General features: G+C 42.5%; 1 protein-coding gene and 1 long non-coding RNA gene across 3 annotated transcripts in view; one reads left to right on the top strand and one right to left on the bottom strand.

Moving 5' to 3' along the window:
* Window positions 1-13,841, top strand: part of RAB5A (RAB5A, member RAS oncogene family) — a 57,126-nt gene that overhangs the window by 9,970 nt on the left and 33,315 nt on the right. The window contains exons 1-2 of one of the 2 annotated variants that reach the window (XM_074269206.1): window positions 10,340-10,521; window positions 13,380-13,636. In XM_074269206.1, coding sequence (XP_074125307.1) covers window positions 13,474-13,636 — 163 coding nt within the window. In that variant the 5' untranslated portion in view covers window positions 10,340-10,521; window positions 13,380-13,473. Of the gene's footprint in view, window positions 1-10,339; window positions 10,522-13,379; window positions 13,637-13,841 lie in introns of those variants that run through there. The other variant, XM_074269207.1, reaches the window with a different exon arrangement.
* Window positions 4,657-10,079, bottom strand: LOC141543661 (uncharacterized). The gene is made up of 2 exons (XR_012482488.1): window positions 8,323-10,079; window positions 4,657-8,231 (listed from the first exon to the last, which is right to left on the bottom strand). It is a non-coding gene; the product is annotated as an uncharacterized LOC141543661 (long non-coding RNA).

Here is a 13,841-nt window from a genome sequence, read left to right as displayed (position 1 = left end):
TGCATTGACAAAATGTGACACACCCAATTTCCTGATTCTTGGTGGAGTCCCAAATGTATTATCATGACTAATACATATCACATTTTAGAACAAATCAAGAGTTGTCAAAAGTAGTTTACCCCTCAAATGTCAGAGCATGTCTACTTTAGAATCCAAATTTTTGTATTATGGTAGTATTAGATATATTCAACCAATGTTGCCGATAGACAGCTCATAGCCATACATACATATCACTCCTCACACAGATATAGCTTAGGACCTTCTTTCTTCCCTAAACTATCACAATGGCCTGCTAACTGCCTCAGAACTCTGTGTACCAATCAATAATCCAATTGCCAATGTAGTTCCCAGGATAAAATATAAATTGGTTTTTTGTGCTTTAAAACAAGCCCCAACCTCTTTCTAACCTCATTCCCACAATCTGTAATCCAACCAAACTGCAGTTCTCTCCCTCTCTATGCTTATTATGGGCTGTCCCCCATACCTAAAAAGACCTTCCTCTTCATATCTGCTTTGTAGAATCCTTACTTGTAGACTCAGTTCAAACAAAATCTATAAGAATCTGACTTTCAGAATCTAAAGGCCAGTATCCACTTTCCTTACTAGTTATTTATCTTTTTTCCTACCCAATAATGGTTTAACTAGTTATGGTATGGAATACTTTTGTTCTGTAAGAAACAACCAGCAAGTTGATCTCAGAGAGGCCTGGAGAGACTTACAGGAACTGATGCTTAGTGAAATGAGCAAAACCAGGAGATCCTTGTACACAACAATACTATATGAGGATCAATTCTGATGGATGTGGCTCTCTTCAACAATAGGATGATTCAGGCCAGTCCTAATTGTGCAGTGATGGAGAGTCATCTATACCCAAAAAAGGGAGGACCATGGGAGCTGAGTGTGGAACACAATACAACATTCTCACTGTTCTTTGCTTGCATTGTTGTTGTTTTTTTCTCCTTCTTGATCTGATTTTTCTTGTGCAGCAAGATAACTGTATAAATATGTATACAAATACTGGATTTAATATGTATTTCAACATATTTAACATGTATTGGACTCCCTGCCAGCTAGGGAAGGGGGTAGGGAAAATTTGGAACAAAAGGTTTTGCAAGGATCAATGTTGAAAAAATTACCCATGCATATGCTTTGTAAATAAAAAAATAAAAAAAATAAAAAAAAGAGGAAAAAAAAAAAAGAGTAGAGGCTATTTCATGCTTCTCTGTAACCACAGCACTTTATAATATAGTTAGTGCCCAGCACATATTAGGAACTTCCTAAATGCTTCCTGTTTGACATTTATATGCATTATGTGTATCTAGGAGAATCTGAGTCATTAACAGAGTATAAAAGACATCCCACTTAGAAAAGCTGTATTTATTCTGATAAAAGTAGTTTCCCAATAATCCAGCTAATGGCAGCTTTATTTTGTTTCACTGCTTTTTGTTCCTCTATTTACCTAGTTCTTTCTCCACAAGTTGCCCCAAACCAATCTTTCTAAAATGCAGTTGTAAGCATATATATGATAGCTGATTTTAAATATCTGATAGGTTGATATATGAAAGGGGGCTTAGATTTATTTGGTTTGGCCCCAGAGGGAGGAACCAGGAGCCTAATTTAGGCTGGAGGTCAAGAAACACTGCTGAGAGATGAGAGCCACCAGTGGAATGGAGCTTCGTGGAGAGACTGCACATGCACTTCCCCTCCATGGAGATCTTCAAATAAGTCAGAAGGCCCCTGCCAGATGTTTCTATTGGACTGAGTCCTTCCAACTCTCAAATGTGGTAATTCTGTGATACATCAAGCAGCTTTTCTGACCTCCTAGTCACTGTGTTTCTCCACTCCAGTTATTCTCTACAGAAGGATAGGGAGTGGAGCTGGAATTTTACTGATAAAGGAGACTATAGAAGAGGAACCTCCCTCTACCAACATAGATTAGCACCTTATCAGTAATTTATCTAGAGAGTGGCTTGGAGCTCTGAGAAGTTATGATTTGCTGAGTGATACAGCCAGTATCAGAGGCCAGGCTTGAACCCAAGTATTCCTAGTTTATTTCACACTACTCCTTCACACCCACTCTTTTCTTTCTTGAGTTCTTACTCATTACTCCCCTTCCTCCAAATACTCCAGCCATACTGTCCTACTTTCTATTGCTCACACAACAAAGTTCCAATCTCCCTGCCATTTCCTAGTCTCCTTCATGGAATCCCTAATTTTCAAGGTTAATTTAATCACCTTCCAAATGAAGTCTTTCCTGATCTCCCCCTACTTCCTTCCATCCTCATAATCTTCCTGCCCCCTCCACACCAATTCCCCATGCTTGTAGTCATTCCCCTCCTAAAAATACCTTGTATTTCAGGTATGGGGGTGTCTGTGGGAGTGTATTAATCAAGGGCATTTATTAAGTGCCTCTTGGTGATACAAGCTAGTTGTACAAAGAAAAACAGTCATTGGTCTGAAGGAGTTTATATTCTAAAGGGGAAGACAGCATGAAAATAGATAAGTAAGAAGCAGTGGACTTGGATTCAAGAGTCAGCATGCTGCTTTAGGTACCTACTAGGTTTGTGGTTATGAGTTAAGTTACTTAAGTTAGCCTCAATTTGTCTCAGGTTCTTCATCTGTAAAATGATAACACCAGAAATTGTTGTGAGAATGAAATAAGATCATATATGTAACAGCCATTGCAAACTTTGGAGTTTTAAGATCTATGAAACAAGTTAACTTGGATGTAGTCAAACAGGTGATAAAAGTTTAAATATCAGTATCTTGGATATCAGTTGTTGTGCCTTTGTTGCGTCTAACGGGAAACTGAAAGTACTGCACCGTGCGCTGCTAGCTTCTTCCAGCCTTCCCCGTCTCAGGCCCTGCTTCGGAGATGGAAGCGGGGAATAAGCAAACAGAGAGCCAGAGAGTGGCAGAGCTGTTCTTTATTGTCTGCTCCCCAAAAATGTCTCCCCGAGCTGTTGTTGTTCTCCTGATTTATACAGTTATTTACAATCAGTAAACTTAAATGGACAGGAATGGTAAATTCAATTCAGATAAACATTACATATACTACTGTGAGCAAAAATCCCTTAGAAAAAATGGATTAGTCAATAAAAGCACTACTAGGGTCTGATCTCAAAAATGACAGAATGTTATCTATTTAAAAACAAGGGAAATTATCCAACATCACAGTAATATAAATAAATCTAGGTTCCAACCAATCATGCTGAAGAAAGACCATAACACCTTCTCAAAAACAAAAAAATCACATTCATCATAGGGGATTGGAATCAAATCAAAAATCAAAGTAGAAAAGTAGGATATCAAAAGATAATTGGAATAATGGCAAATTTGACCTTGGAATACAAAATAAAAACAGAGCAGCCTAATCAGTTTTGTCATGTAATTCACTGTTCATAACACTCTTTTTCAACAACCTCAAAGGTGACTCTACACGTGGACATCACCAGATGATCAATATTAAAATCAGATGGGTAACATACTTTGCATTCAAAGAAGTAGAAGCTCTATATAGTCAGTTAAGATCTGGAGCTAAATGTGGCTTATATCATCAACTACTTATTGCAAAATTCAGACTTAAATAATAGAAAGTAGAGAAAATTATCAGACCATATAGGTATGACTTAAGTAACATCCCTTATGAATATGAAATGGAAGTGATGAATAGATTTAAGCGATAAGAGCTGGTGGAGAGAGGGCTTGAATTATTATGGACAGAAGTTCACAAGCACAACAACAAAAAACATTCCAAAGAAAACGAAGAGTAAGAAATCAAAATGGCTGTTTTTCCCCCCTGAGGCTGGGGTTAAATGACTTGCCCAGGGTCACACAGCTAGGAAGTGTTAAGTGTCTGAGACCAGATTTGAACTCAGGTCCTCCTGAATTCAGGGCTGGTGCTCTATCCACTGCACCACCTAGCTGCCCCCTCCTTATAAATATCTTAGGAAAGAAGGAAAGGGAAAGAAAAAAGGAAAAGATATATTTAACTAAATTGTAGAATTCTAGAAAATGGAACAGGCAAAGAAATAGAGGAAACAATAAAATGGGGAAGGCAAGAGATCTCTTCAAGAAAATTAGAAATCTCAAGGGGAAAATTTCATTAAAAATGAGCATTCTAAAAGACAAAAATAGCAGTGGTCTTAAGAAGTGGCAAAAATATACAGAAGAACTATACAAGAAAGATTATTGTTATAACATCATTGATAACCACAATGGTATGGTTACAGATCAAGAGTCAGACATCCTGGGAATGAAGACAAGTGAGAGCCTTGGGAAGCACTGCTAACAGTAAGGTTAGTGAAGATGATAGAATTTCAGCTAAGCTATTTAAAATCCCCAAACTGTAACTCACTATGTCTGTAAATTTGGAACATTCAACAGTGACCACCGGATTGGAAAAAATCAATTTATGTCCCAATCCTAAAGTAAGGGCAATGTTCAAATTACCAAACAAATCTACTTCTGCTTCACTGACTACACTAAAGTCTTTGCTATGTTGCTCACAGTAAAGTGTGGCAAGCTCTCAAAGACATGAGAGTACAAGATTATCTTTTCTCCTGAGAAATTTGTATACAGGTCAAGAGGCAAAAGTTAGATTTGAACATGGAATGACTTGAGCCTTTGAAGATTGGGAAAGGAGTACAATAAGGCTGTATATATTGACATTTTATTCATTTAACTCATGTGCAGAACACAACATAGAACATGCCAGACTGGATGAATCAAAAGCCAGAATTAAAGTTTCTGGGAGAAATATCAACAATCTTAGCTATAAAGATACCTTTTTGATGGCAGAAAATCAAGAGAAATTAAGACTCCTGACAAAGGTGAAAGAAGAAAGTATAAAAACTGATTTGAAACTTAACTAAGTTCTTGGCAATTGGTTTCATCACTTCCTGGCAAATAGATAAGAAAAGGAATCAGTTTTATGTTCTTGGGCTCCAAGATCATTGCAAAACAGCAACTGCAGCCATGAAATTTTTAAAAAGACACTTGTTGGAAGGAATGCTCTGACAAATCTGGACAGCATACTAAAAAGGAGAGAGAGCACCTTGCTGACAAATGACAAAGGTCCATATAATCAAAGCTATGGTTTTCCTACTAGCAATACATGGCTGTGAAAGTTGAACTAAAAGAAAAACTTGAGTATTACATAATTGATGCTTTTGAATTGTGATGCTAAGATAGACTTGAGAGTCCCTTGGACAACAAGGAGATCAGTCAACAAAAAAATTAATTCAGGCATTCATTGGAAGCTGAATACTGGAATACTTCAACTGAAACTTAAATATTTTGGCCTTACAATGGGAAAACAGGGATCATTGGAAAAGACCCTGATGTTGGAAATAATTGAAGGTAAAAGGAGAAGGAGAAGATAACAGGAAAAAATAATGATGAATGTTTAAGGGGATGTGGGAAAAATGGGACACTGATGTATTGTTGGTGGAGTTGTGAAAGAATTCAACCTTTCTGGAGAGTAACCTGAAATTATGCCCCAAAAGTCATCAAACTGTGCTTTTGATCCAGCAGTGCTACTACTGAACTTCTATCCTAAAGAGATCTTAAAGAAGGGGAAGGGACCTGTATGTGCCAAAATGTTTGTGGCAGCCCTTTTTGTAGTGGTAGAAACTGGAAAATGAATGGATGTCCATGCATTGGAGAATGATTGGGTAAATTGTGGTATATGAATGTTATGGAATATTATTGCTCTGTAAGAAATGACCAGCAGGATGAATTCAGAAAGGCTTGGAGAGACTTACATCAACTGATGCTGAGGGAAAGGAGCAGAACCAGGAGATCATTATATACTTCAACAATGATACTGTATGAGGATGTATTCTGATGGAAGTGGATATCTTCAACATAGAGAAGAGCTAATCCAATTCCAATTGATCAATGATGGACAGAATCCGCTACATCCAGAGAAGGAACACTGGGAAATGAGTGTAAACTGTTTGCATTTTTGTTTTTCTTCCCAGGTTATTTTTACCTTCTGAATCCAATTCTTCCTGTGCAATAAGAGAACTGTACAATTTGCACACATATATTGTATCTAGGGTATACTATAGCATATTTAACATGTATGGGAAAGCTTACCATCTAGGAGAGGAAGCGGAGGGAAGGAGGGGAAAATTCGGAACAGAAGGGCGTACAAGGGATAATATAAAAAATTACCTATGCATATGTACTGTTAAAAAAAAGTTGTAATTATAAAATTAATTTAAAAAAAATTTTTTTAAAAAGGAGAAGGGGACAGGAGAGAAGATGAGATGAACTGATAGTGTCAGAAACAATGAACATAAACTTGGACAGATTTTGAGAGCTAGTGGGGGAGAGAAAGAAAAGGCTGGCAGGCTATGCTCTATGAGGTTGTAAAGAGTTGAACATGATTGAATGAGCAATTACATTGCAAACTCTAAAGAGCATTAAATAAATTGTAGCTATTTTCAGATCGGTAGTGGTAATAGTGGTGGTGGTAGTGGTGGTAGCAGCAGCAGATACAAAATAAAGAATAAATGGAGAGTAATCTGAAATATGTAGGTAGTAGCAGAGAACCAGAAAAGGCTCCTACAAAAGATGGGATCTGAGCTGAGTCTAGAAGGAAGCCTAATAATCAAAAGTAAGCCAGCAGATCAGCCAGGAGGTAGAGTGTCATATGAACAAGGAACAGCAAATAGGTCAACAAAATTAGATCATATAGTATATGTAGATCAGCAGAATGCAAGATGAGAAACATAAAAAAGGCCAGGATATGAAGAGCTTAAAAATGTCAAATGGGATTTATATTTGATCCTGCAGATAATAGGCACCTGACAGAATTTGATGATTATTGTTAGATCATTTTGACAACTGAATTAAAGTGAGAGTAAATTGTGGCAGGGATACCAATTAGAAGGCTATTTGCAATAGTCAGAAAAGAGGTGATAAATTTAGGGTGGTAGCTAATGGCCATATATTACATATACATATGTACAGATGTTTATGTGTATGTATGTATGCATACACACATATATCAGATTTCAGTTCTCTTAAAGGAAGCCAGAAAAACTGATTACATGTGTGTGTGTAAAAGAAATGTTACAAAGACAGAAAAGACAAGTCACATTATAAATAATGTATTTCTATAGTGAATGTGGGGAATGTAAAATAACACCAAGGATGCTGGACTGGACTGGGGGAGGGAGGTATGCCTTGGAAGGCATTTGCATGCCTTTAGTCTACCCCAGCAGAAGATAAACCAGACCTCCACTCTGCCCTACCAACTTTTAAATTCTACAATCTAGTTAATCCTCCTTGGGAATAGGGTCAGGTTTTTTCTCTTTTTATCAACAATCAATCTTGATTAAGCAACTACTAAGTGCCAGACACTGCAAATTAGCTAGAGGACACCAAAAAATGGGCAAAAGACAGTCCCTGACCTCCAGGAGTTTACAATCTAATGAAGATAAATGTAGACAAAGAAGATGGGGAATAGCTGGTTCCAGGGAATTAAGGAATGTGCAGTGCCTTATACCCCCTAGGTGCCCCTTGTACCCCCTAGCTAGGCCTTGCACCCTGCACACCCTAGGCACACCTGCACATCCTAGCCATGTTTGCACACTCTTGCTACACCCTGCACATCTTAGGCACACCTTGCACCCACTAGCCATGCCTTGTACACTACACACTCTAGGCATGCCATGCATACCCTAGGCACACTTGCACAATTTCCCCACACCTTGCACTTTTGCACAATCTCGCCACACCTCGCACAATTTAGCCATGCTTACATACCCTTGCTATGCCCTGCACACCCTAGTCATGCCTTGCATCTCCTGCAAACACCTTACAACTCCTAGGCATACTCTACACAAATTAGCTAGGCATGCCCTGCACACTCTAGCCATGCTTTGATCACCTGAGCCATGCTTGCACACCCTAGCCACACCTTGCACACCTAGTCATACTTTGTTCACTACACACCCTAGGCATACTTGCACAATCTCACCATACACTGCATACCCTAACTATGCCTTGCACACACCAGATACGCCTTGCTCCTCCTAGGCTTACTCTTCACGCCCTGTACATCCTAGCTATGCCTTGCACACCTTAGCCATGCTTGCACACTTTGCACCCCTAGCTATGCCTTGCACACCTTGCACCACTAGCTATGCCTTGCACACAGCCATGCTTGCACACCTTGCACCACTAGCTATGCCTTGCACACAGCCATGCTTGCACACCTTGCACCACTAGCTATGCATTGCACACAGCCATGCTTGCACACTTTGCACCACTAGCTATGCCTTACACACCTTAGCCATGCTTGCACACCTTGCACCCCTAGCTATGCCTTGCACACCTTAGCCATGCTTGCACCCCTTGCACCACTAGCTATGCATTGCACACCTTAGCCATGCTTGCACCCCTTGCACCCCTAGCTATGCCTTGCACACCTTGCACCACTAGCTATGCCTTGCACACAGCCATGCTTGCACACCTTGCACCACTAGCTATGCCTTGCACACAGCCACGCTTGCATACCTTGCACCCCTAGCTATGCCTTGCACACCTTAGCCATGCTTGCACCCCTTGCACCACTAGCTATGCCTTGCACACCTTGCACCACTAGCTATGCCTTGCACACAGCCATGCTTGCACACCTTGCACCACTAGCTATGCATTGCACACAGCCATGCTTGCACCCCTTGCACCACTAGCTATGCATTGCACACAGCCACGCTTGCATACCTTGCACCCCTAGTTATGCCTTGCACACAGCCATGCTTGCACCCCTTGCACCACTAGCTATGCATTGGACACAGCCACGCTTGCACACCTTGCACCCCTAGCTATGCCTTACACACCTTAGCCATGCTTGCACCCCTTGCACCACTAGCTATGCCTTGCACACCTTAGCCATGCTTGCACACCTTGCACCACTAGCTATGCATTGGACACAGCCACGCTTGCACACCTTGCACCCCTAGCTATGCCTTGCACACCTTAGCCATGCTTGCACCCCTTGCACCACTAGCTATGCATTGCACACAGCCATGCTTGCACCCCTTGCACCACTAGCTATGCATTGCACACAGCCATGCTTGCACCCCTTGCACCACTAGCTATGCATTGCACACAGCCACGCTTGCATACCTTGCACCCCTAGCTATGCCTTGCACACCTTAGCCATGCTTGCACCCCTTGCACCACTAGCTATGCATTGCACACAGCCATGCTTGCACCCCTTGCACCCCTAGCTATGCCTTGCACACCTCAGCCATGCTTGCACCCCTTGCACCCCTATACACCCAGCACACTTGCATAACCTTGCCACACCCTGAACACCTAGCCATGCTTACACACCCCAGGCACACCTTGCACCCTACACACCCTAGGCACACGATGCACATCCACAGACGGCTCGGTCGGCTTCCCGACTTCCGGGCTTCAGAGAAGGAACTCTTGTCGCTGGGCAGTCAGCATCGCCCTGAGCTTTCCGAGCAGCCGCGGAAGGACTGGCTCCGGACCAGCGCAGAGCTCTGTATTTGACCCTCCAGGGCTCTGCACACGGCCTTGCCCCCTTAGTCCGTTCCCAGAAGGCAGGGCCGGCCGGCTTCCCACCGTGGGCAGCCTAGCGGATGCGCAGTTAGAGGGAGTTAGAATCCGGCTTCAGACACCACTGGCCAGGTCGCTTCAGCCTTCGCGGCCTGTCTTTTAAACGGAGCTAATAACGGCACCTGCCACGGTGAGGAACGACGGACATTACGAGTACGAAGCGCTGGTAACGCGTTAAAGCGCTAGTAAAGGTCTGCACTTCGGCTTATCGCGGCGGAAGGCCCCGGGCGCCATGTTCCCGGGAAGTAGAGTGCTGCCCTCGCCTTTCAAAAACTAGACTCCTCCGCCGCCCTCCCCTCCCCCGCGAGACCGAGCCTGCGCCTGAGGGCAAAGCGTCCGAGGCGGGGAGCCGAGCGGGGCAGCCCGAGACCAACACGCCCAAAGTCCTGGGCCCCCGCGGCGGCAGAGCGGAGCTGCAGGAAGGAAAGCAGGCCGGCGAGAGCTAGGCCGCGTCCAGAGAGGGGCGGGGCGGAGACTAGCTAAAGGAAGGAATGGGAGGTGTTGGGCGGGCCCGGGAACAGGAAGTGACGTAATCAGCTCGCGCTACGTGCGCGGACGTGGCGGCGGCGGCGGGGTCGGCGCCGGGGGGGGGCGGAAGTGGCGGCCGCACTGGAACTAGTGTTTGTGTTTTGGTTTCGGAAGGCGCCCGGGGGCTGAGCCCGGGAGAGCCGGAGGAGGAAGGGGCGGAGGAGGAAGCGGTTGCGGCGGCGGCGGCGGCCGTGGGCGCCCGGCTCCGGCCGAGGGGGAGGAGCGGCGGGAGGCGGGGACGAAGCCCGACAGGGGCGGCCCCAGCGGCGCGAGCCCCGCACCGGCCAGTCTGAGGGAGGGAGCGGCGCGAGGAGGCGCAGCCAGGCCGCAGAGGAGACGCCGGCCCCGGGCCTCGTCCTTGAGGAGTCGCCGGCTTCGCCGCGCCAGGTAACGAACGGAGCCGCGCCGTCCCGAGCTGGCCACGGGCCCCAGGCCAGGCCCGACCCGACCGGTGTCCCTGCTCCCGGCCCAAGATGGCGGCCCGAGGCCCTCCCCGGCCCCGGATAGCCGGTCCAGGTCGGGAAGGGCGCTGTGGGCCGACCGAACCGCCCCGGCTAGTCCCCGGAGCCTCCCAGCCCGTGCTGCTTCGTCCACCTGTTGGGCTTCCCTTTGGGCTAACGCGGAGTGAGGGCCTTGTGTCTGTGCAGAGCCCGGAGCCGACAAACCTTTGCAATGCTCCTGCCCCCGAATCTCTCCGGGCCTCAGTTTCCTTCTATGCAAAATGGGGGTGGGACGAATTGATCTCGTCCAGGTCTTTGCCGGGCTCTGAGGGGATGTAGGGAAAAGTGTCTGCGGAACCCCCGGCTGGGTGGGGAGACTTAGAGAAAAACCGTGTCGTCTGTAATGCAAAAAGCTCGCTTAGGACGGCGAACCCTGTGGATTTTTTTTTAAAAAGTCCTCTCCGGGCCCTCCGTGGGGGAGTTCCCTCTGCCGAGGTGGAGAGCAAACACCCAGCTTACTCACTGATGAAATGCTGACTCCACACCCCTTCTAAAAAGATTTTGAAAAGACTGTTGTGGTACTTAAAGAAATCGTAGATAAGGTCTCCCGGTCTGTTTGAGGATAAAATGAGGTAATATTTGTAAAAGTGCTTTGCAAACCTTAAAGTGCTATATCATTGTGGGCCATTGTTATGAACCGAAAAATTAGCGATTCCTACTTTGTCTATATTTTTAGTGCTTGGGACTTGTTTTTAAAATCTGCTGGAATGGGGGCGGGAGGAAATACCTGTGATAAGTTATCATCCTCTTAGCTATCTTTTGCATTCTTAAAATATTATGATAAATAATTTAAATATTCTTGTAGAGGAGAGTGGTGTGTTGTGAGAGCCGGATGGTGTGTAACAAGTCTTTATTTTTACTTAATCTAGTCCAACCACCCAACTTAATTGAATTAAATATTTCAGATAAACTTTTTTGTTAACTAGAAAACAGCAAAGTTAAATATCGAAAGTCAACTGTATGAAATGCAAACCTCACATTTTTTGTCAGTAAAATGCCTTTAAAGTCCCAAAGTGTTGAAGCTTCTTGGTCAAATAGTGGATAGAGTATGGGACTAGCAGTTGGAGAAACAACCTTTCTAGCTTCATTTTATTTGTCTATAAAATGGGAATAGACATCTAACAATTCAAGGTTAAGATAAAATGAGATAGTTATTTGTAAACTACTACCTAAATGTTAGCTATTATTATTATCTACTGTTACTGACAGTCTAAAAGGCCTGGGGTTTTTTTTTATGTAAATCTGGCTTTTTGATGTAAATTTTGGAATTACCACAGGAATTTATTCATCTTTAAGTTTTCCAATTGAGGTTTTTTTAATGCCTGTTTAGCAGCATAGTATCTGATAATAAGCCAGCATTTATTAAACACCTAATATACAGATAGTAGATAGTTGATAAATGCGTGTTGACTTGAATTGAAGCATTTAACAAGTGCTTCTATTTGCTAGGCACTGTATGTATATAGACCAAAAAAAACTTCCTCCCCCTCAAAGGGCTTACTGTTAGATAGCTAACAAGTTTAAACATAACATCCTTGCTCAGTAATCTACTGTGCAGTTTGTGGGAGTGTTTCATTACCTCCGTCATATCCTAGCTAGGTGTGTTACTGCATTTTAATTCTACTTATTGCATTAGCATTTAATCATTGTCCCCAACATGTGGACAACTAGTAAGTCCCATAAGTTATGGATAATTTTTGTAGATAGATGATTCCACATGGTTTTATGGACTAAGAACAATTTGTTTTTCAGTTATGTCTGACTCTTCGGTACCCTGTATGGGGTTTTCTTTGCAAAGATACTGGAGTGATTTGTCATTTCCTTCCCCGGTGATTAAGACAAACAGGTTAAGTGATTTGCTATGGTCACTGGCTTTGAACCTGAGTTTTCCTGACCCCAGGCCCAGCATTAGATACACTGAACTACCTGGATGTCTTATTAGAACAATAGATAATATTTATTCTTCATTGGGAGTAGGAGTTGAACAGTGCTTAAATGCAAGACTTAACAGAACAGTGCCTTAAAAATACTTACTAGAGATATCTAAGTTCAATAACTTCCTAAGTATGTAGGGAAGTAGAGAAGGTAACCGGTCTGGGGTTAAGTACCTTCCCTTATGAAAGGTGAGTAAAGGGGTACATGTGTCTAGTGTCTTGCAAGTGATTCAGTCACAGAAACCACTTAGTTTTGAAGTTAAGTATATTGTTTTACTTGGATTCCATTAGGTTTACCTTGTTACAGGGTACAGAAGGTTGTACAGAAGATAGTAGATTTAGAACTGGAAGAAAAATATTTGCTGTCATTCTCAAATAATACTGTTCAATAATACTTCTCTTAAGTTTAAGAAATAGGATGGAGTGGTTTTTCTACCAGAATAATTTTATTTAAACCACTGTACCACCTATACTCCTGGGTGATTTTAAATTATGTAAACTATATGTTTATTATATTTGTTGTACAAGATATTATTGAAAATATCTGTAACAATCTATCTGCAGTTATTGATGAAAAGCTAAACGCATTTTCAGAGCAATAAAATGCCCCAGTGGTAACACAGAGATGATTTTTGAAAATTATAATCTTTAACATTTTTAATTGTGGAGTAAAACTTGCTAAATAAATAAAATTCAGAAAATCAAATTAACTGTCATGCAATATTCAACTATAGTCATTAAAGATTTTTTTAATTTGATTTATAATTTCCTACATTAATAACTTGATATTCATTGTGCTTTTGATTAACAGGTTATTGCCAGTAGAAAGAAAATTATTGACACCTTGCATCCTGGAAGTCTACCGTTTAAATACCTGAAATTAGGGACTTTATTCTCATTTGGACATGGCTAATCGAGGAGCAACAAGACCCAATGGGCCAAATACTGGGAATAAAATTTGCCAGTTTAAACTAGTACTTCTTGGCGAATCTGCTGTTGGAAAATCAAGTCTTGTACTTCGATTTGTGAAGGGCCAATTTCATGAATTTCAAGAGAGTACCATTGGGGGTGAGAATACTTTTTTTTCCCTACTGAATTTATTTTGATTTATACACTTTTGACTTGAATCATGTTTTTGTGACCTTTGTTACTTATAATCTTTATGTCTGATACCTTTCTTAAGTAAAATATAAGTACCTTCCCTTATGAATAGTGAATAAACGGGTGCATGTGCCTAGTGTCTTGCAAGTGTTTCGGTCACAGAAACCACTTA

The sequence above is a fragment of the Sminthopsis crassicaudata genome, chromosome 5 (assembly GCF_048593235.1).
Source record: "Sminthopsis crassicaudata isolate SCR6 chromosome 5, ASM4859323v1, whole genome shotgun sequence".
NCBI classification, from domain to species: Eukaryota; Metazoa; Chordata; class Mammalia; order Dasyuromorphia; family Dasyuridae; genus Sminthopsis; species Sminthopsis crassicaudata.
The sequence above is the reverse complement of the archived record's forward strand: the minus strand, read 5'-3'. Positions and strand labels throughout refer to the sequence as shown.